General features: G+C 42.0%; 1 protein-coding gene across 8 annotated transcripts in view; it reads left to right on the top strand.

The window, feature by feature from the left end:
- The window catches only part of LOC117230887 (colorectal mutant cancer protein), a 58,794-nt gene that overhangs the window by 22,580 nt on the left and 11,350 nt on the right, over nucleotides 1-24,864 (top strand). Inside the window, exons 1-2 of one of the 8 annotated variants that reach the window (XM_033488792.1) lie at nucleotides 8,940-9,095; nucleotides 21,701-22,246. The exons of 2 other annotated variants lie outside the window; for them this stretch is intronic. In XM_033488792.1, coding sequence (XP_033344683.1) covers nucleotides 21,953-22,246 — 294 coding nt within the window. In that variant the 5' untranslated portion in view covers nucleotides 8,940-9,095; nucleotides 21,701-21,952. Of the gene's footprint in view, nucleotides 1-8,939; nucleotides 9,176-21,691; nucleotides 22,247-24,864 lie in introns of those variants that run through there. 5 more of the 8 variants (XM_033488791.1, XM_033488785.1, XM_033488787.1 and 2 more) reach the window with 5 other exon arrangements.

The following is a 24,864-nucleotide window of genomic DNA, read 5'->3' as shown; positions in this document are numbered from 1 at the left end:
CCGCTTTCAGAAATTTTGGCTTTCTACAACACTTTGTTGTATCGTATTCGTCGTTTTGATATTTCGTAATCACGACAAGAGCATTGAGATCGGATACTTTTTTAATGCTATTCGCAGTGAAATATAAAAAGTATTCGTGTAATTAATTCTACAATAACTTCGTTTGTCTTTGACATCTCACGATCATGCCAGCAGCTTAAATAGCTTTCGAATGTCATTCACAGCGAAGGACAAAAGTATTCGTACAATTAATCCCGCGATATCTCGTCTCCAGAACAGCAAGAGCTAATTAACCTTCTTCGATGGTAAGAACAATTTAATTAGGAGATAAGCAAATCTTGAACAGGTGGCCGGCAAATGGTTTGAAACACCCGCAGGATCACTGTTCCTACAAGGTCCCCGGAAGTACGGTCTGGCCATCGAAGGTAGACGTTCGTACGGCTAGTTTGGATTATTTCTGCGGCTGAACATTATCTTCTCTTGCCAGGAATTTGCATGATTACGCGAATAAGAGTGAAGTTTGTCCCGGTCGTAAAAGTCTGTCTTCTTTTGACGCAAGGAACTCGAATTTTCGACGACTGTTCGCGCGCGTGGCTCGCTTATGGGCGATGATTTCGTTAGTCGTTAGCCTGTTACCGAGCCAGAATTTCCATGGAAATAGAACACTGGTCGCGGAGCTGTCAACGTTGTCGGATAAACGTAATGCTGTCGTTAATTCCGTCCCCTATCCGACGGAGATCGTACGATTCGCGTGGAAACGCGCAACAACGCGATCGCAGTCCTGGCGGAAATTAATTCGCGTACTCGTCCTTCGGGCGATTTCGCCGCGAACATACTAATTCGAGTTATTTGAATCGAGATATGGGAACCATAGCGAGGAGTTTGCGCTGCAGAGAATTTCATACGCGTCGTTTCAACTGGTGAATAAATTTTACTTCGTCGACCGATGTCGATCATGGATCGTGTCAATAACTTGCTAAGTGTGTGTATATTTGCTCAGTAAATACAGCGAGCCTTTTATGATGATGAAACTGGAAGTTTCACTAAATCTATCAGACGATTTATTTTACTTTGGGTATTATATGTATCTGTATATTTGTACAATTTATTATACTATATTTGATATATTTTATATATGCATATTTGTAATTTGTATTTTGTACATTTTTCCCTAAAATTGTTCATAAATGGATAAACATCCACGGTCTTACGACGATAATATGACGTTCGATCCGAAGAAACCGAAGATTCGGCACTGATGCTTTACACGTTGAAATCTGCATCGTGGAACGCGTTATAGCATGTGTAGACTGCTTATAAGACGCGGGTACGCATGGTAGCGGGAACTATCCAAAGAATCTGCAACGCGTGCTGAAGATATATTTGCCAGGAGGTCGTTCAACCGGAGTTCGCCAACGTTTATCCTGAACCTGCCGATAGCACATTATGGGACGCGTATCGATTTTACGTAAATCAGTGATATAACGTTGCCGGCTACCCTTAATGGGATATCGTTAGAATTACTTGAGATATCAAAATGCTAAAAGCAAAGAGACACGATGTAACGATTTCTAGACTTCTCTCTTTTTGGATTCTGCTCTGCGTAGCAGCGAATGTTCGTCACGGGCTTCATTCACCTAGCGATATTCCAGAGACTCGGTTTGCCAGACAGACAAACCTCGCCCACAGCGAAACTTGCGGTAAACTACGAAATGCACTTTGCCGTCTTGGCGCTAACAAACGACATGGAAGTCCGCAGTCTCCGTCAAGCTTTAACTCCCGACTGAATCTCCGGCTGCTCTTTTCCTTCTGACGTATTCTACCCGCGGCGTACACCAAAGTTCGCACCAGTAGAAAGCCACCGTGCGGAATCGATCTCAAGAACTCCGCAAAATCTTATCTTCGAGGACACTTTGTCGCGCTTGGCAGCGCGTGTCGCGAACCTTCCGCTTAATTATTCAGGAATTTTCCTTGACTTATGGGAACCATCCGGACTGACCTACTTCTGCTACGTTTTACCGATTCCTCTTCCAGAAGAACTTGCAACTCTTTGTTCGTCGCTTCTATGATTTTCAACTTGTATTTCCGAGTGACACTACGTGGCTGAGCAACGTGAAACTTGATACGTTGCGGAGAGAAGTGAATTTAAAGTACGAAATTTCAGCTTAAAATTCAGGCGTTCGGAACATATAGATTGGGATTCGCTGTTGCTGAATGCTCCGTTTAGCAGTTAACGCTCGAATGATATCGCGTTGGATTATAGATGAGTGCAGTAATTTATGTCGGATTACAGAAATTTAGGGTATTTCATTTTATCCTGTGTTCTACCTTCTCCGTGGTAAAGATAAAAATTATTTATTGCAGTCCGTTTGTATTATGTACGTTATATTACACGTTCTATTTCTCCAGCTAAAAGATTAGATTTTCTGAACTTTCTGTCATTGGGAAAAAGATTGCATTGCTAGAATCGCAATCGATGTTACCATGTACCTGCGTTCCTTTCCTCTACACGAGAATGTAGCTTCGAAATGTTTTCTACACATGTAATACTCGCGCTTAAAAACATCGTCCCGCTGGAAAGACCAGACAGTCACGTAAAATTTTCTTTTAATACATCGTAAAAGAAGTTTACCACGCTGATTTTTTCTCAGAATTTTTTCATCATGCCTTCATCTAGATAAGAAAATCTTCCGTACGCGTCCTTATTAAGCAGGCTGTATAAGATTACTGTACGGTAGCTGGATCTCGAGGAAGGAACTTTGCAACATTTTTCGTGTTCTCGTTTAGTATGGCCGCCGGTGCAGTTACAGTACGTGAACTATGCGGCCCCGTATGATTCCAGATAAGCCGAACATGGCTTATTACAGATACGACAGATTGAATTAAGCAGCACGATTATGGTATGCTTTGTATCCGTTATCGCTGGTCCACGATACATAGAACAGGACAAGGATTTGACCAGGAACAATAGCTTATCAAACGTGTAATCTTATATCGTACGGGTATCGTCTCGGCAAAGCTGATAACTTTCATGAAACGCTATTGGGGTCATTGATCGATAACTCTCCCGAGGAGTGGTGTCTCCTGTTGTCTTTCCATAGGGAGGAACCTCGGTGTCGTTCATGCCTCTTACCACGAGCAATTGTTTTGTTCTCATGGCCAAACTTCCCATTGAAATTCCTCCGATCCGTCCACCGATTTCTCAGAAATTTCCATGAATTTCGAAGTGCTACTTTGCATTTTCTGTGTTAAACCACTCTTCTAAGTTCTAAGTTCTAAAACAGTGGCGATATTCACCCTTAACCTTGTTGTATTCTCCCTGCGTCACTTTCCACGCAATTGCTTTTTTCTGACTTAAAAATAAACTTGGAAAGTATCTTAAGCTTATTGGTGTACATGATCTTTTATTTCAAATAATTCTTGACAATGTTAAGTATATTCTGTTCGCTAAAGTGACAGCGAGATTGAAATATAAAGATATAAGGATCCTGAACAGTTTGAGAGATAGTCGTGACGCTTAGAACGACGTTGTTGCGGAAATGAACGTTTTCAACGACTAATCAACGTAGATCCTAAACAAACCGGGGCAAGCTCAGACATTTCAAGCTCGACTGACAATCAGATTCGTTTCAACAATTAAATATTCGTACAAAATATAATGTAACATAAAGGCGCAGCTTTATTGATATTCGCAAACAGTTGGCCGTCTGCTCGTAACCTCTTTGCGTACTGTTGGCAAATATGTTCGTGGTACAGTCACATTTATCAGAAAATCCAATGAAACCCCATTTACCTGAACTTATCAGGAGACAAGCGCTTTATCTGCATAATTGGATCCCTGCAAATTTCCCTGCTACCTACTATTTTTCGTTCGCATAATAGGAGCTCACATTCACATGAATGAATTCAACCATTAAATTTCAGTTAATCGGACATTAATTAAAATTTCGTTCCAACAAACGAACTTCGACTGCACTCGCCGTTCGAATACGCAAAACTGCACGTGAACCCAGCAATTTCTCCAATTCATCCGCACGCGATCTTCCACGTCACGCGCAAATCAATTTGCAATATTTACACGACCTAAACGGTATCGATCGGTCAAATGGCTCGGTCAGGTTGCAGAAGGGCAACCCGTTTCCCTCCTCTGCTGCTATAGGTCGCCATCACGGCAGGCAGCATGCGATCGCCAATAAAAATCCGTCTGATTTCATCGAGCTAGAGATACCCAATGTCGTGTACGAGCTTTCCTGTTTGGTTCGTGGGTGGAGCACACGTAGCGGAGCTTTAGGTGTTCTCCAGTTCTTTCTTGCTTAGGCTCTTCCAGGAAAGACAGAAAGATCGTTACTTTCCATCGCCCAGGCCGGTTTCCTTCCCTGGATATTTACTTCCGGCCTGTCTTCTGTCTCGAGAATTTCATCCCAGCAAGCCAGCCAGTGTGTGTTAAAGGCTCGAGACGAATTCTTCGGGAAGGCATCGCGACGCAATAAACGCTGGAAGGCATCTTGCCACGCAGACGACGATATATCGACGCACGCGCGAAACTACCCCGGCAGTCCTCGCAATTAACGGGAATCTTATTTCTTTATTAACGCGTCGTATACTCTGTTGTTTACTGGCGTTCCGCTTTTATAGGCGCGCCTCTGCACCTATACCGTGCCGGTTTACCTCGTAAATTCACTTTTCCCAAGGACGTTCCTTGGTTTCAGCGAACGAACAGAGGAATTTGACGCAGTGATCTTTTGATTTACGTCGACTGGTATACTGATCTGTAACCCACGTTTCGTTACATTGTTTTTAAACTAAATAAATTGACGCCCAACAGTGTGAATGATTTAGATAACATCGTCAGAAAGAAGCGCGCGAATATAATACAATATTTTACTAGAATTAAACTTACGATTATTATTTGTAAATATTACTTGAATCAATGTTGCGAAGTAACATTATACAAAATCCGACTTGTTGAGTTCCAAAAGAAACAGGTCATTCTGAATGAAAAATGTCATATACACTGTGGGTTTTGGTTCGCCTGTTTTTCTTTTGTTTATTTCAACAAGATAGATTCTACATTGTCATAATTGGCGTAGAGTAATCATTTTTTGATTTTTCATATATTTCTTATCTTTCTTTTACTCGTACAGGCTACAGGAGGTGTGTTCAATACGACGATCTTCCTCCCGTAAACACGAATCTATTTTATTCAAAGTTTTCAGGATCGTTGCCAGCTCGTTCTTGTAGTTTCATTTCTGATACTGTCACTTGCATTCTGTTTGTATTGCTTGTAATGCCATATCGACGTATTCTACGGTAGAAAATTTATATGGCATCGTGAATAGAAATTGAATCACTGAACTGAAATTGACAGCTTGAAACCAAGAGTCGGACGACGGACTGATGTAAGTGTTGTAAACATTCTGCTGTTTCCACGTGCCTTGTATCTTGTGCCACGCTTGAGCAAGGTAAACAACAATTACCTCGGAAACGAATCAAACAAGATCCATAGTGTATATGAGTTTTTTCTTCAGAATGACTTACCAAACATACTGGTAAAGTTATTCGGTTTCCTCTTGGAACGCTCTGTTTATTTATTTCATTACTATGGAGTTTCATTTAGAATTTAGCGTACTCTAACGTTATAAATATCGTTATAGTTTTGCATTAAAATAACTCATGACACGATCTTACTAATCTCCGATTAAATCGAATTTATATTTATTGTACAGCGGTACAATTTTCAGAAAATTACGAAACAAAGATTCGATTTTGCGAAATTGTCGAGGCGTATTTCCTTAGACGCCTATCGATATCGAGCCACAGAAAATGGAATTTGAATCTGTTATTCCCACGAGCAGCTTGGATCAAACGGAAAGTAAACGTTTCTTTTCTGTCTACCTGCAACTGGCGGAGGACAGCGTTAATTGAGAAATTAGCGAAGTTAATTAAGAAGCCACACCCGGTCTATCCTAATTGCACTAATACTATACCTATCCTAACCCAGACAGCTAGCCCCTTTTTTCCTTAATTCGAACCATTCCCCGCCGAGAATTTCCGCAATCTCGCGAACCTCCGCCCGCAATTTGCATATCTTTGCGAAGTTTTCTGTTCTAGAAATCTGAATCGATGTTCGTTCTTGCTCGTTCCCATTCTATTTTATCGGTCTGCTGAAACTTCACGACTAAAATCCGAATTTTCCCAACGAGCAAGGACGATCCATTTCCTAATGGAACGATGAACCGTTACTCGGATTGTTTAGCAGGCCCGACAGGTGGACAAATATTACGAACTGGCAAACAGGTGTGGTGTACGTCATTAAAGGACAGTTATCGTGCACAAATACTCACGACAAGATATTTACAGAATGGAGAAAAGTTTGGGAAATTTTGGATTACTGGTGGGAAAGTTAATATTAGTTTTTGATAGATACTAAGAAAGTCGATTTCAAAATGGTCATGCGATAGCGGATAGAGAAAAGTTTAAAATTGCTAAGTTATTTGTTCGTGTACATTCTGACACATGACACTGACAGTTTTTGTACAAATTTCTTCCATCATGTTGCTGACAGTCATCTATTCTGGAATATACATATATTGCTAGACTGTGAATATTTACGCAAATTCATATTTCTGTGAATATATATTACTTATAAGATGGACCCTGACCAGAAAATTGTTTTATCTGTTAAATATCCTAAACGATATTGTACTTCGGATAGTATATATATTTTTTTTCACTATGTATGTATTTTTGCATTTTGGAATCTGATAAATGCAAAAGTTCGCAGCCTACATGTTACATTTATTCGCCACTCTTGTCACGTATGATTCTGTTTTTTGAAATTCTGGTATTTTTCTACCACTTTCTGTATCTCCACAGCGATGGACAAATGGAAGTTTAAAAATTGTTGAACTATGAATTTTAATATTTTTCGTACCATACTAATATTATATACCGTATTGGTAACAGTCATCTTATGCATCCTATATATTATATTTCTTCGTTGCTCCTATCAAATATAAATCCATTTTGCGACATTCTAACGTTTTTATATTCCTTATTTTATAAACTTTCTTTTGTCGCGTACTCTATATTTACACTTCCGTTTGTCGTCTACTGTATCACAGTTTGAAATTGCAGGGATCGTTTATCACGTGGATCTCGACGTCTCTCGCAATTAGAGAGTCCAGCGAAATTCTCGTGATCTTACCTGTCTTCCGTAATCGCTGCAATATCACGTCGCGTTCCTTCGTAATCATGTCAGATACAAGTTCCACATCGTTTGCCTTTAAACGGCGATCGTTCGCAACCAGAGGATCACTCTTAATGGAATCGTTTCGACCCGATCCCGTCCCTGTTTCTATTAATCGGGCAGAGTCATTAGTCGACAGACACGCCGGTGATTTTCACACTTCCTGGCAATAAATAATCCAGCGTCAATGGCGCGGAGTGCCGCACAATAAACGATCGCGGTTTCGCTATCGATAAGAAGGTCCGTAAAGGTCTTCGAACAGTCGTAAATTGTCCCGCCCATGAATCGTAAAGCTCCATAAAGCGTATAAATCACGCGGCACTCGCATTATAAAGCGTTTCGAATACGCGATCCACCGATGGTGTTACGATGTTTCGTGCAATTAAAACTGCTGCTCATGTTGACGATGGATCGCGTCCGTTTCGATACGCCGGGAATTGACTTCGCCACCCGGAATGCCGATAAGACGAATGGAAAGGCACGCTCTTACGTGGGACGTAATAACCCACGCGGCGACTTGCCTCAAACACACAGTGATATTCGAACAAAGATATTCGAACACTCGTGCAAACCTTTTATGAATATTCCGTTTGTATTACGCGAAACATTTTGGAATTTCATTAGCGGCGTAACGAGGCTCGACCATCGTTGTTATTATATTTTTCTACCTTTACGTTCCCCATAAACGGATAAACATCGTCAATTTATTCACGACTGAACTCGACTGCATAAGATTAGACGTTTTAGTCATTTATCCCTCGTTCGTCCCCTCTGGGTCGAGTAATTTAAACAATACAATTGCTCACGAACGTGTTCGAACACTCGTAGAAAGCCCTTATGAATAATTTCTGTGTATTATGCTTCCACATTTTCGAGTTTCATCATCGCTTCGCATGAAACTCGACTATACCGATTATTACGTTTTTCCACATCTACGTTTCCCATAAACCTATGAACATATTCGATCTACAGCGGTCACGAAAAGTATTTGACACCGTTGTGTTTAGCATTCGTTAGTGATTTCATACAACTACGAAAATTTACTACTATGAAAATGAAATATAGAGCCTGATAAAAGCAGCGTTTCTTTGTAGTCGTCGTATTTATGACGTAGACTCGACCGTATAAAATTCATCGTTTTAGTCGTTTATCCTCTGCGTTGCTGAAACACATAAAGGAGAGTCTACAAACATCCCGTCACGAACTTGTTGTACGACCTGATACTTCTTAGTATTTGGTTCAAGGAAACTCTAGCCTTCCATTTCCTTCCCACCTCTCTATATCTGCACGACCGTTTCATCGATTATGCTCGATCGATGTAGCTGGTAAACCATGCACCACGAGATAAGACACAGCAAGAAAGCTTCGTCCCTCGGCCTTGAACAAAGCACCCTGTCACACTTATAGACAGATCGGAAGGGGATGGAACAGATCGTGGCGGACGATATCCGGCTCTTCTCGTGCGCTCTGCTTCGATTGTACTCGACAAGGGGGTGGCGAGTACAGGCTACTTACTTTTTATCGGCTGCAATAACCGCGGCGTGAAGTATCGGGCTGTGTAACGCGACAATTGGAGCAAGCGAGACGACCAGAATCGGAGCTTTCGGTGCAACGAGCCGTAAGATCGGCGAGGCTCGGCGTCGCTCGGACGCCCTCGGCTGTGGCTTGGTGAAATGCGCCAAGGGTGTGGGAGAATCGGTGGCTCAGTCCGTCACCGTGCGTTCCGCCTAGCGTAGTGGCCGGTCGCTGCTCCGAGTAACCGATTTTGCGTGCGCTACCGATCCTCTTCGTTATCTTCATCGACGCGCGTGTCTTCGTCGACCATGTTCGTTCTCGTGTGATACTGGTGCAGTGACCTATTTCCGATTCTTTCGCAGCTGCATTGGAGAACCGTACAAGTAGCGATCGGTAGGGTTGTACTCACGGGTAAATGAGAATTGTACTCGAGGAATGTTCTCTTTGCCCACTTGCACGACAGGAATAATTTATGAAAAATGTTTACGAACATTTGGAGATAGGGTCACGATTTACAGTTTGGTATTAACGCTTTGCTGCCGAGCAACGTAGAAATACGTTTTTCGTTTACAAATACGGATTTGTATCACCCCTCGTTTGTTCTTGTTTCTGGTCGAATTTAGCTCAATCGTTAACGTAGGATTGTTAGGATCGAGTAGATCGGCAAAGGTAAATAATTTAGTCTGCGGCAACTGCCCGTTGCCGATCTATGCGAAAAATAGTAGCAAGATATCGGATCTGCATCGTATCTAGTTTTATACTAAAGGCATATGGTTTAGGTAATATACCTGGCTGAATTATAATGATGTAACGATTCAATGTAACAGTCTGATTGTTCGAAATTATCAAAATTATATGCTTTTAATATAAATCTAGATACTGCAGATGTACCTAATATTGTAGCATCTTTTTGCCAAGCTACTATTGTTGCATACTGTAGTATCTACTGTACGTCTAAGTACTACTTTGCTCTAATCGCAACAATTAAATTACTTAAATTATCCGCCTTTAAAGATAGATTTAATAGGTCATAATTGGTCAATAGGTGTTAATAATTAGATGTTTCAAATATGCTGCTGTATTTTGTTGCTATTTTGCGCAAAGATCGATGACGATCGTAGCCGCGATTGTTGAGGCTGGCGCAGGCTAAGTCTTCGTTTATGTAGAGCGCAGCGAAGACGGCCGACCTCGTGAGGACAATCGATGCAAAAGCAATTACGCCGCTAACGTGAATTGCACTGCGGTATACTTCGCGTTATCTTCCATGCACCGTATATTCTGTCTCGGAGTGGTCCTCTTCATCCCTGTCCACCTCCCCCAACGATACACCAATATGTACATATACATGTACGAAATTCTTTCTTCGATACGCCGCATAATAGGAAACTAAAACTGTTTATCGATACAGAACTGTCTATCGATTCAACCGCAATTGGTTTCATTTCTATTTTTTCTGGGGTACGTGCGATTTACGCGTATCGTTTATATTCCACTGCGGTTCGAACTCGATACAGTTCGATGTTATCTATCGGGACAACGAGTGATCGATGCTTCTTATCGTTGGTTTGTTACATCGTGTCGCAAGCTAGCTTAGTATGGTCACGCCAGTGAGTGTAGAAAATGGGTTGGTCGCTCTTCTAGGTTTCCTTAGCGGATTGTAATTAGAATGAAGGATGTGCGAAAGACGAAGACGGGAATTGAAAGTAATCGTGTCGCGTCAGGGACTCGAGTTTATCGTAACAAGCGGTCTTCTTTATTCCAGCAATGCTGTTTCCCTCGCGAGCCTCTGAGGAGAATCTATACAGAATGTTCCGTATAATCATAGAACGAATAATCGGCAAGGGGGTGGTTCTACGTGACAAATTAAACAGAAAATATAGAATAAAATGTGCTCTGAAAGATCTTATTCTATGTTGCTCGTATTTTTTCGCATAAAAATCACCACCCGCGGCTGATTATTACTGGGACGGTCTGTGTAGTTAATGCACAACGTTTCCTTCTATATTCTAGATTTTAGACTTTCGCGATAGCTTAGGCGACATATTTGTGGTCCCTCGGGTCTCCGTCGTATTTTTAATAATACATTGCGCTCTGTTCCAACGTCTCGTAAATATTCCAGTTCACGTCTTCAGGGCAAACCTGAAAAAAGGACGAAACGAAGCGCAACGTATTAATAAGAACACGATTGAAACCCAAAGTATAAGAAATACGTTTTCTTCCGTAGTACAAAGGATTATTTACGATCCGCAATGATATCCAAGCTGGCTTTTTTTTAGGCTGTCCCGTACCATGTAGATTCGTCACGTGGCCAGTTGATCGATTTAATAAGACGATACGGCAGCGAACCGTTAACGGTGTACTTGGCTAATGAAAACCGGGTCATTATTCACCGATCACCGGTTTACCTTAACGGGTGACAATTTACATTAGCTAATGGACCGATTTACGGTCAGCCCCGTGACGTATCGACGCGCAGTCCGCATCGCAAAATCGGAGGGAATCGCGTAAATTTCGAGGACGTGTCGTAGTTGATATCGATTGGTTGGGAACGAACGTGGGTCCAGACGGTACATCATCCGCTAACGAGATCCACGAACGGCGAAAAAACCTGTCTTCTCGTGTGATCGTGGAAAGGGTAACTGGCCTTTACCCCTGTCTCGCCTCTCGTCGATCGACCGAACGGCTCGTAATTCAGAATAATGGCATTCCAATACGACTCAGTGTGCAAATACTTTTTATAGACAGCGCATTCTCTCAATGATACCTGATGTTTCCAAAAGGTGTTGAAAACCTTGTTCCATTTTATAATAAATTACTTCGACGTTTTGTACAACAAATTTTAAATGTCCGTACAAGTAAAATTCGAATGGATTCGAATGCAGAAAACGGACAAGCCACGCAATGGAATCCTTGCTTCAGATTTATTTACTTGAAAACTTGTCCTTTAGAGATTGTCTAGCTATTTAGTATCCGAACATCTTGAGATAAAAGCTCACGATGTTCGCCTAGCTGCGTTTGAAGATCCGCGACGTTTCGTTTAAAGATCGTTTAGCAGTGAAATTTAATAACTCGTTAGAGAAGCGACAGAGTTGCCGAACCGATTCGAGATCGATATTTTTCCGACTTTCGGTTGCTAACGCGGGTCATGGCAAGTAGTATAGGTGCCGCTCTAGCCAGACAGAGAATGGCTGGCGCCAGGAAGCCGACAAAATGCGAGACACGAGCTTAATAGAAATTAAATGAATCGTATTGTTTTCCAAAGTACGGTAGACCATGGTGCACCCAGGTTTTTGGAGCGTTGCCAGCAAAGTTCGTATGGCGAAACGCGAGAAAAGAGACAGGTGGGACAAAGAACGTAGCGACACGCGCGTGTGGGATGCACCGGTCTCGAGTCGTTATTTTTTTGAATGGAACTTGTACGTGTCATTCCTCGTGCCGTCAAGCCACGCTCTCCAGTCGTCTAACAAATTGCACTTGATCCAAGAACACGACCACGAGCTCGGACTCGTTGATATCGCCGCACGTACGATACTTTATCCGTTTTTGATGCCGCAGATCGAGTTGGATGAAGCAAGTTTTTAATAGACTGCTCTAGAACTTTGTCAGGGATATTACTCGGATACGTCGTCGGTTTTTTAATTCAACTAGACAAACGTCAGCAGCTTCTATCGCCGGACGTTCTCAGAACGTACGTTTACGAAATAGTCAGGTAATCTTTAAATGAAAAATCATTTATTTTTAAACAGTTAGTCGATGTTTCATTATTCGTCATTATTGTATTATAAGAGGGAGAAATTTTTCATTCTGTATATAGTATATTGAGCATATTATATAGTATATTATAATATATATGGTATATTGAGTTTTGGAGTAGATTATTTATCTTATTAACACGACAGTGTAAGCGTATCGCGATAGCATCGTTCATGTGTATACTCGTGTGTTTCTCTGTAATCGGCCTATCAATTACGTCCCAAATGTCTCTAATTTTCTGTCGTGCTCCCCTTATTTTGTCCCCTTTTCAATATACCATTGTTTCTTTCTCCTGAACCGTATACGTGGTCGCAGATAGAGTGGCAATCGTTAAACGGCTTGTTGAGTAACACGCAAAAACGACTGGCGCCATCCTCGTGTCCCGTTTGATTTGCAGATCGCCCAAGTTCTTCTCTGGACGCTGTTTATTCGACGATGCACGTCGCCCGCTTAATGTTTACCACGTGTTGCCGAGCGATGCATGAACATTTGCACGAAGCCTGAACGAACGATGCACATATTTATCTAAACGTTTGCGTGTCAATGCATCGTTGACTCTCATAAATCAGACACTCGCGCTTTTCTTTGTCGTTCGTATTGCGTGTATGCTCATCGAGACCATGATTTTATCGAGTTTATGTTTTCAATAATTCATTGACTGGATTTTTTTCGACACCGAGCGAGCATCATCGAAAATTGGGTCACTTCACGCGACGAGGCACGAACGTTTGGTTTCTCTTTCGGACAACTTTTTCCTCGCTTCAGTGCTTTTTATTCTCCGTGTGTAATAGGTGGAAGTGACACAGCGAGGTCGTAAAATTTGTTAGTGATTAAAATTTATAACTTTTGGTAACAAGTAATTTAAAATGTATCGGGAATTACTCGTTCACATTTGCTCATTTTGTTAAGCGAATGTGACAAAATGTGTCCCGTAAATACATTTCATAATGTCATCTCACAACATATGAATATATTCGGACAGGCGTAAAAGATGAACGAATTTATTACTCGATCCAATATGACAGCAAACTTTATTTATTAATCGCTATGATGTTATTAGTACATTTTTATAATTTTTGTTTTACAATTATGTTTCTAGTGAAATTTCAAATGATTTATATAAACACGCGTTAAGTGTTCAAATATTTTCGCAAACCACTGTATGTACATTAGACGCATTGTAGTTGGAAGAGTAAAGTTTCTGCACGTGGCCTAATTCGACGGCAAAGAACTGTACAAGTTGACTCTATTCGGTCCAATTCTTTCCGGATATCCATTTATTCTACTTTAAGCAGGTTTAATAGTACTTATTCTAATTTAACCTTCGCTTAGCCGTATGACATAGCTCGCGATTATGGGGACGTTCTCTCAGCCATTGCCACGAGTGTAACATACCTTCACGGTATCGTTACAGTGGTACACGACATCCATGTTTCCTCGCAGGTGTTTAGCGAAGTTTGAGTATTCAGAACGTCGCGAGACGTTATCTTCCTTGCTCCATTCTTCGTTCCCCTGCGGCTTCGTTCACAATATTAGCGTAATCACCGAGCTCTTTCATTCATCACTCCCGCCTCCACCTTTCAATTTTTACATCGCGTCGTCGCGCGCGCGTTTTCATTTCTTTTTTCTTGCGTCGCGCCACTGCGAGTTTCGCGCTTTTGTTTCTCTCCGTGCTGGCAAAGAAAACAGACGAAAGGAAAGAAAAAGAAACATTGCTCGCTGCATTCCGGGGCAACGATTTCAGGGATCGGTAACGAGTTTAACGAACTGGCTTCCTCGCGAGGCATCCCTTCCGCGTTCCTGCTGTTCCGCCGACCAGCGATTCTCTCCCGTCGTACACACGCTACCCTTACCGCTTGGTTCGTCAAGAAAAACACCGGCCAAGTCCTACTGAGACGCTCATCATGCCCACGGAATTAAGCGATCCGCTGTAACGACACCTTTTTATATCGCTGACGAGCGAGCTTTATGCCTCGACCTTTCGCGAACGATATTTCTTATTTTCTCTTTTTTTTTATTTTTTCGATTTGAAGAATATAACGGTGCATGCCATTTCCTATCTTACACTGTATTTGTAATTTAGAATGAAGTATTGCGTCCTAATGCTTGTCGCTCAAGTGTCTAGGACAATTATTATCATACCAGCTTAGAAATTGGAAAAAATTACGTGTATATCAAAGACACCAAGAAATAGCATCTGTATGACGAAGAAGGTACATACTACTGACATATTAACGAATTTATGATCGAGACATGCGTGGATTTAAAAATTTCTAATCTACACCCAATGCGAAAATTTGATTAAAAATAGATTTCCTAGGACATTCGAGCCGTAGCGTACAGTGCCGAAAGGCGTAAAAATGGAAGAAGAAAACCCGACTGATATATGTTACAGCCTAATGCAATCCTGTTTGAAATTTTCCAATATCATCATTAGAAGCACAGATACATGTAATTGCCATTACTCTGCTAACGATGCGCTTTCCGATATGATCTTCTTCGTGTTATCTTCCAATGAATGCGAAAAACTCAGGTTCTCAGGTACGCCGTACTCGATTACCAGGACGTAATTCACGATAGTTAATCACGCGTTTAAAAAGCTGTCTCGGCGCGTAGCTGGCGTAGGCTATCGTGCTCCATAGCTGGAAACGTTTCTTGAAACGCGGCTCGACGCGAGTACAGAGAGCAGTAATGTCGAGTGACATTTACGTTTTAACGACATTTCGTAAATCTGCCCGGCGATTAACTCGTAAATTAACGGTCGCAATTGGCCGCGTTCAGCTAGCGCGAGCGCGCGCGCCTTAGTAATGATCGCCAACAGACGTTTAATGGTATTACAAAGCGTCAAGCGGTATGTAACCGCGGCGTTTATACGCTTCGCGGTGGAAAAACGTGGCCGTAAAAGCGGTGTTAAACCATCGAGGATAAGAGGATCGTATCGACACGGGGCGCGAGCAACGCGTTTCTGTACTCTGTCCGAACTTTATTGCACGGGATCGTAACCTGAATTGCTCGACCGCGACAAAGTCAACAGACACCGGCGACGGGAATACGTTCGCGCTACCTAGCAAGCTACGCCAACGTTATCTTCGATAGTTTCGCAAATGCGCTATTCTCTGGAAAAATGTCGCTCTTAACGGACACGTTAGCGCGGAGATAACATATCTGGAAAGTCAAACTTCGAGCTGTACTTCGCAATGTTTATCCTCGTGCGAATCACGTCATTCCTCGAACAAGTTTCTCGGTCAAAAATTCTTTCATGGTCGTTGGAACTTGTGCCGAGGACATTCGAAGGTCGTGTTAAGGCCGTTCGAAACTCATCACAAGGTTGCGTACAAGACGTTTGAAGTCAAAGTCGTCCTAAGTCACTCGAGGCACGATCAATGTCATCTTCGGAGTATTTGAAGTTTGTCCAAGGTCGTTTCGAGCGTATCTTAGCATCATTCGAGGCTATATCAAAGTTTCCCAAGAATGTACGTTTCAAAGTCGTTCGATGTTTACTTTGGCTCGTTTGATTCTACACGAACCAAGGTTATCACAAAGAATATCTCCGATACTGATTTCTTTCTGACAAAATTTCACGCATAATCCGCGATCTTAATCCTTAGCAGATGCATAGCTTAACTTTGGTTCTGAAAAAGACCAATAAGCACGTAGCATTGAAAGTACGTGACGTTCACGCAGTTCCGAATTAGCGAGAATAATCCTCGTGCATCATCGTGTAACGACTGATGCCAATGAATTCAGATTGCCTACGTGAGACAGCCAGCCTGCACGTGCTAATTACTCATACAATATATACCCACGTAGACCTTACTTCACCCTTGGCACGCCAACATCAGGGTGATACTGACCTACGGGAGCCTTTCGCGTGAATCATGCCACGATTATTTTTATCCACAGCTGGGACCACAGTTAAATCCATATCTCTTCGTAATCGGCTATATTTTCGAATTATTGTCCGTTCTAAAGTGAGTTATTAAAGCGAGAAACGAGATAAAAACTAATTTTACCAGAAACCTATCTCTACTTATCGCGACAAGTCGTTCCATTCGCGCAAAGAACGCAATACGCATCGTTCAATCTGCTCGGTTATGTCTTGCGTCAATGTACGATTGTTTCGTCTGTCTCTCGATCTCTTTTTCTCTGTCTTTTAACTAACAAATAAATAATCGGCTATCGAATACGAATACTCTGTCGTGTTTTTGTTCTGTGGTCTTCGAGTAAAATTTGTCGAAGCTCCCCAACAACTAAAATCAAAACGAGTCAATGTCGTGCCACCGATGGCTGATAACATGTTTCCGTATAGAAGTAGCCAGATACAGCTAAATAACAGTCCCCACTGGAAAGACAATTCTTCCCTTTTAAGAACTCGATGTTAATTAATAATCAAGATAGGGATCTCATTGCGACTTATAAGAGAACGCGTGAGTCAACGAGACAAATTCGCGATAAACATGCGCGGCATATTTGGTAAAGAAAGAGCGAGAGAAAGGGGGAAAGGGTGGTGACGTTAAAAAGGGAAGGGTCTTCGTTTGGCGTCAGCATAATGTAAATGTCCCCTGGATACGCTGCGACGATAGACGATAAGCTAATCCATTCAAGGTAACGCGCAGCTGTTATAACTCGCTGCCTCTCGCTTTTTCCCTCCACTACTTTCGCTTTTTTCGCTCGTCATCCGCCTTTTTTCACGTTATTTGAACTGTTACGTTGCACGTTAATGGATCAAGGGATCGCACAACTACAACTTATCATTTGATATACTTCGTAAGAAATATAATCGTCTAGTCCGGTATTTCGTTTATGACTTTATAAAACAACATAGATTATTCCTTCGAATCGCAACTTCAGATTTGGATTGTCAAGAAAAAAGTGAAACGCTAAATGTATATATATATGAACGTTTAATTTTGAAAGAAAGTTTATGTATATTAATGATCCTACAGCGGAACGTTCCCATATGTGATCGTCCAGGCAACTGTTTCAAAGATACCATATCTTTAAAATATTTTCTTAATCGTATCAGACAGAAATAAAACTATTTTAACTCTTCACTCGTGAATGTAGTTTTTTTAATCATTAATTAATAAAGAGGAGCGTTAAACTGCTTCCTGAGCGCAACGGGTTAATAAGGATCGTTGAAGCATAGCAAAATGAGAATGAGAGAAGCAAAAAGGTTGGTGATTCGGATTCGTTTAGCGTGTGCACGGATCTCATTACGGCCGATACTCGATAGAAAACTATAACGCTTGGTATTTAACAGATTTCGTAATGGACTTTTTCTACCTGTACCGTATCAGCCAGAAGTTTGTAGAGCGGCTGTGTAATTGAATCTAAATTATAAACACGATCTACCGCCGATTTCGCGTATCATTAATTTTCAACTGGATCGCGGATACTGACCGCAACAGTGCAGAATCACACGGGATCGGTCTTTTTCCGCAAAAAGTCTCGACCAACAAGCGAGCGCTTCCATAATTGGTATCCGCCGACGCTACTCCTCCTGACCATCTCTACTAAATTCGCAACGCGGTTTTCTCGGCATACCACGCGGTCGCGTCGCCTTGACTAATTAACTCGTTTAATTAACGCTGCTGCCCGCCCCATGCTCCGACCAGCAACGCGGAATTTCGACGTTTTTCACGAATCATGCGAATTATATTTGTCATCGTAGCTTCTTATCGATGAATTATCGATTATTAGAATATACATCGGAATTACAAATGTATAACAATGGCAAGTTAAAGTAGGATTTTTCGAGCCAGCCAGGCTTCGACGGTTTAAAATTCAAGCTTGGACGTTGGATTGGACATCGATCTTTAATTTACGTTATTGCGTTTCATAGTATCCGAGGCAATAACGTTACATTGATGTCTTCTTGTAGTAATGTCTTTGATTTAATAAGAAAAGAACGAGGTCACATTGCGTACTTTTAGGTTCAAGAGGAAATAGTAAGAGAAATGGAAATACGAGAAATAATCCTACTATAGGATTACGAGAAAGTTCATTGGATCAAGCATGGATTTTAGACGTACGTAAATGAAAAAAGATGTTTTAAGAATGTTAGGTCTTAGACGGTATTAAATACAGAATAATTAAATATATTTACTACATTTACCTACGTTCACTGTCTTTTAAATTTACTTCGAACATACAGCGAGCGTCTTTTTAATTTACTGTCGTTTATATCATGTTCTCGTGACAAGTGAAGTTATGGGAGTAAATCGTTCGTTTCGTGAAAAATGAAACATCAATCGCGTACTTGCGCAAGGAAGTTAAGAAATTAACAGAGAATGAACCTGATCAGTTTGGCTTCCGCGAGGCGACACGGCACATTCAATAAAAAATTAGTCCAGTACTTACGTATCGCGACAAATTTTTAAATTTATTGCCAAAAGCAAAGACTCCATTGTAATTTCGTTGTTCTTCGTTTCCATCTTATTTCGAGTCATTAGAATGTTCCTGAATTCGGCTATGAGACGACATCGATAAGGATCATACAAGATAACAACGCTGATAAGGATTAATCGCGGATCAGAGTAGAATTCCGTAATCGCAGCCGCGTTGATCGCATTGGCTCGGCGTAAAAACTAATTGCTGGCGGCAATAAGGGTCTCATTAGGCCCGAGACAGAAATCCCCGCCCCCTTCCTCGCGTCTCATAATTGCCAGTCGAGCAATTAATTTATTTCGCTGCTGCGGCCGTTTCGCGACGCGTCCTCGTCCCGCCACGATCTCGTCGAGAATCGATAGACACTAGCGGAGCAATTAAGCTTTCTAAATCGATGGCTACACGCTAACCAGCGATACACGCGAACCTTTGCAAACTGGCCATTGAATAGGCAACCTTGCCAGTTATGTAAAATGAGAGCGATCGATACGATAAAAATCTAGGTAAATTCCAAATGCAGAAAATTCCTCTGAATATAATTGGTTTTCGTTTCGCTACTCGTTTTTTCGACGCTGTTCAATTTGTATTGTTCGTATGCAAGTAGACCAGTTGGCTTTCTCTTTTTCGTTAAAGTGGCGATAAAAATGCAGTGATACGTACGTTCGGTGTTGAACAAACAGAACCGTTTCAACTAGGTTAATGATGAGATTCTTATTCAATTGGAAATACATATTCAATCAGGCCGGCTATTATGGCTTACGTAGCCTGTTTAAATTCGTATTGATCATAAATAAATACATGTATAAACATAGGATTAAATTATGCACAGACATAATGAGACTTAAATATATATTAATTTGGTAATTTAGATACGAACGTAGCAATTTAACACGTTCGCTGCGGATTCCACTTTCATTCTCTGTGATAATCTATGCTAACGAACAATTTTCATACGATACCGATCTCTATATCGTGAAACTTTACATATACGTTTTTACTATGAATTGTCAAAAGATACTTTTTCATAACTTCGGGATTTTCCGTTCATGTTGCAAAACATTCTAATCAATAGCATGTATACTACGTAAATTATGTACGTATAACTTAAAGGTATGTGTTGGCTCGAATGCGTGATTCGTATACAGTGAATGTGTCGAAGATATCGTCAACACTGTCGATATTGCTATTATTAGGCATTTAATTATTTGCGAAGGCCAACGATCGTATTATCTCGAGGAAAGAAGAAATGCTATGTAGGGCATTGCAGCTAAGAGGAACGGTATTTTAAACAACAATTACTTCGTTAAGCATTTGGGTTAATCAACTTTTGTTCTCAAAGCCTCGATTCTGTAAGTAACTGAGCGAGCAACCGAGTCAAACAGTTCAAAATAGTTGAAACCTGCAGCGACGAATGCAGAAATAGTAATTCGGTAATAATAGCAGCGATTATTAGAGAGGCGTCGTTTTAGCGACGAACCAGCGGTCGACTACGGCGGGCAAATGTCGAAACGCATCGTTGAAAACGTAACGAACTGCCTGTGGTAGAGTGCATCGAAGGCCAACGTTGACCAGGCCACTAATGATAAGTTAACGAGCAGGCGGAATGGCATGCTCGTTAAACACGTTGAAAATGTAAAAACTTGAGCCGGTAAATCTCACGCCATTAAACGTTCAGCGGCGGTGCTCAAGCATTTCCGCGATTTCGATGGCTAAATCAGCGTGTGTCGGGTGAACACTCTGCACACGGGCCGCAGCAATGAGCGCGGCACGTGCCAAAGCGGAAAAATCTCAGAACGAATTATAATTAGTGACTAGGATTTTTGCGTTTCACGCTCTAAATTGGAATCGCGTTCAGACTATGCTTTCCCCCTTTTCTCAAATGCACCGCTGCTCTGGCCTCTGACGTGTTCCGTCGACCATGTCGAGCCGCGAAACGTCTGAAAACTAGTTTTCTCCAGAAGATAGTATATTCACATCGGCAGAAAGATCTTTCTGTTTTTTGTGAACAAAGCTGATAGTGCGAATCCAATGCTGATATCTTGAGAAATCAAAAGAATGCTAGGATATTTCAAGTAGGAGGAACAGCATCCTGGACAGTAATTAATCAACAATTTGTTGTTAGTTCGTTGGGTTAATCTATTTTTGTTTCAAAAGCCTCGATCGAGTGACTGTTGCGAGCAGCCGAGTGAAACAGTTGGCGGTTCATTGTCGAACCTTGAACGACGAAAGTACAAGTAGGAATTCGGTAGAAATACCTGCGACTATTACAGAGAGGCGTCGTTCGCGTCATTTGTCAACGAATCATCGGATTGTGACGCGAAATTCATTTACGTTGTCGTCCGTACAAGTTCGATCATTTTGGTTAATTTACAATAACACCGTTGGAATTTGGGCGAAATTATACAAATTATCGATGAGGTAACTGAAATAAATTAGAAACGACGCTTAACAGATTCTTATTTTTATGCAACGATCCAACATGATGGATCGTTGCTCTTATCCGCCCTGCCCAGCTTCTTTCGCTCGGATGGAAGCAATACTTTCGCTCCCCGATTGCTTTGTCTTCGGACAAGGAGAATTAATCATAGACAGGAATGAAATACATAGTTGCTGCTTGCTAAGGACTCCATGTCTGGTAATCTAATTACAACGCGGAAAAATCCAGCCCGATTCCATTACCGATCGCTACGATGTCGCAATATCGCGCCGCTGGTCACTCCATCGTCGCATTGCTTCGCGTAATCGAGCGTGACGAAGAGACTGTCGCGTGAATAACCCGTGCAGTGCTTTCAGCGTGAACGCGAACGACCGAAGCGGAAGTGCAGAGAAGAAATATCACCGACGAACGATATCATTGGCAATAATCGCTGTACTGGTTTCACGAGCAGCGAGAAACGTGAAAAACGTTCGGGTGATTTGTTCGCCGACCGAATGGAAGATGCTACAGTGAGGAAAAATTAAGTGAAAGCATCGAGAGACATCGTGGCGGGTTTCGCCGTGGCCGTGAACAATGGCTCCGCGGAGCCGGCTTACTACGTGGACCGAATGCACCAACAAAGAGTGCAAGTACAACAGCAACATTATCAACAGACGACGAGATACAACGTACAGCCGAGTCACGTCTCTGCCCCGGGCAAAGAGATCCTCGAAACACCGCGAAGGGATCTGGTTTACGTTCATTGCGCTACCACCGAGGACGAGGATGCCGAGGAGGAGGAAGAGGAACCGAAAGGATTAACCAGGTCTAGGTCGTGGCTCTGCTGCCCTGGTGATCGTAGCAACGATAGAACCGTGCCGATACAGGTCGAAGCTAGTCACAGGGAGAAACAGCAGGAGTCAGTAAGTTGGAATAGCGAACGAATTTCTAACTTTTTAACGCTTTAACTCTTTCAAACTCCGTAGACGTTTGATAAAACTTTGCGAATAGAAACGTACTTCTTATAAACAAGGTTTTTATAAGGAAAGACATAGTACAATGAAATTAGGTCGAGTCTTGTCGAGGAGGATTATGTACGTATCGTTTGTGTCTGTGTCAATGACTTGCGAAAGTTTATATATGTACGCTGCTTCAAAAGGGTGAAAGGGTTAAAGTTCAATCTATATAGAAGCGTTATCATTAAGAGTAACTTGGGTACATATAAGAAGCGTAATTCGCGTTCGCTCGCGAATCTTCAATCAAACTCAACGAACAAGCAATAAAACACGTAGCAAATTCGCGCCAGTTCACGATGACAGCTGTTCGAACAATAATTCATGACCTACTCGATCTTCTCTCGTGTTAAAGTCCACCAGACGCGATTCTTCTCCGTCGTCCAACCGTTGTCGTTCTTTTAAATCGATCGTTGCTTCTTAGCCAGAGTCATCTTCACCTACGTGGAAAGTAAACGAATTGAGAGAATTGATCATGGTTCCCAACTTCTAGGGCGCGCTGTACATTGGAATTCGAGATTGACCGATCATGGAATAAATTCTCAAGTTTATCCCGGTATCGATTAAAGAACTGGAATAAACGAATGGCAGGAGAGCGTGAAGAAGAGGTGGCGAAACTCGATGGCGCGTCATCGAGGCCGCTAACGAAACGCGGAACAAGCTTACCGCCAGAGGCGAAGAGCATTCCGACATCCGATAATGGAGTTCCGTAATTTTTGCCGGTGTCGTATTCGATTCAAAAGCCGAGTACACGCCGAGAATGGGATCGAATCCGCCTCTCAGGAACAGGACGATGTTTCTGTCCTTCCGGTTCCCTTCCTACCACCTTTTCCCCCTTCTGCCCCCTTTTTCTCTCTATATTCACCGCGAAACGACTCGTTCATTTTTTATCCCTCTCTCGTCTTCTCTCGTTCTCCACGCGTCACGTTTACGTCGTCTCTTCCTCTCGTCTTCCCCCTCTTTATCCGAACAGTCAACCCCATCTATTTATCTGAATCCGTTCGTCTGGCGTTGTCTTTGCCCGTCTCATCCCTCCGTCTGTCTCCCCGTAAGCTTATGCAGAATCGAGTACTACCCTTTAAACTTTAATCCGGCAGGAATAGAGCGGCGGACGACGAGCCGCAGCTAACCAACCGGACGATCGATTTCACAGAGGAATTTCAAATAAACTTTCGCTCCCGTAATTTCGTTTGCCCCGCTCTGACACCTCCGACCAGGCTCCCGACGCTTCTGTCCGATACCATATTTTCCGTCAAATCACCGGTCCGGACTACGCCGTCTGTCTGTCGTTGCTGATTTCCCTCTTCCTAGTTCGCCATGTTTGGGCGAACGCTTACTTGGTAGAACGGGTCGATCGGTTCTTCTGCGCCAGTGCTTTCTCACTTTCTTCGCGTGTAACCTCAGCGTTTTCGTGCTGGACTCGTTTGCTTGAAAACGCACGCCTCCTATCGGAGCTTCGTAAAAGGTTTCGGGCTTCGTAAATCAAAAATTTTCTCTCGTATTTGCGTAATTCGTCGTTACGCTGGAAATTTACATGTAATACGAAAGATAAGAACGCATAGGAGACATTTAATCCCAGAGAAAGATATAATTTGTATGATAATATATTACTAAGTTGCTGGTGCTTATGCAAATTCGTGTTTTTACAAACGTAATTAAAGAAACGGGTATGTAAATGGGTTTCATACGTTTTTCCATACTATCTGCGTTTTTACGATTTTCAATTCCCTATAAATACATCAAACACGCGCATATTACGTGTCATAAATAACGACGCGTATTATACGTATCGTATTAATCGGAAGATTCTGTCGTTTGCGCTCTCTGTAAAGAAAAAGGGCCAGTTGCTTCGACCAAAATCTCTATGCGACTAGTCTTTAATACGATACGATCTTTTAATATGATACGACTCGTTATTGTATCTCGCTGTTTAGAGACGTTTTGTAAACATTCGACAGCTCCTCATCTGTCTATCCAAAGAAGACTCTCTGTTACAAAGTTATCTATGATCCGTATACGTGTGCTTCATAGGTGTTATCTATAGATACGATAGGTATTCATATTAAATGCGATATCTAAAATATACAAAACTATTACGATCGCGTCGTATCGATCTCTCTTTCAACCTTGTTAAACCGAACCATAACAGTGAAACTAATCTAATTCATTAATAAACTCGAGAATACGTTTCCTGTTACCCTTCTACGCAACATGTTCTCAAAAATTGTATCGTGACGAGCGGATTAGTTCCGCTACGCGGAAACACATCGTCGAAAGCAGTCCACTCCACGCGTGGAAAGAAGACGGAGATGTCATTTTGCAGGCAACGTCCTTGCATCGAGGTAGAATAGACGTGTCTGTGGGTTACCTCTTTTGTCCCAGCGGTCACAAAAGGACCGTTTGAAACGGTGTGCTCATCCCTTAAAGCCGGTTCGTCTTCGTCCAACGAACTCCCCCGGTGGATCAAAAACGAATAACGTTGCTCGTCCCTTTTGACGACCAGACAAAGAGAAGAAAAAAGGTCACGG

The sequence above is a fragment of the Bombus vosnesenskii genome, unplaced genomic scaffold (genome assembly GCF_011952255.1).
Source record: "Bombus vosnesenskii isolate JDL3184/JDL3185 unplaced genomic scaffold, Bvos_JDL3184-5_v1.1 scf7180000013267, whole genome shotgun sequence".
Taxonomy (NCBI): domain Eukaryota; kingdom Metazoa; phylum Arthropoda; class Insecta; order Hymenoptera; family Apidae; genus Bombus; species Bombus vosnesenskii.
Note: the sequence above shows the minus strand (reverse complement) of the source record. Positions and strands in the feature narration are given on the sequence as shown.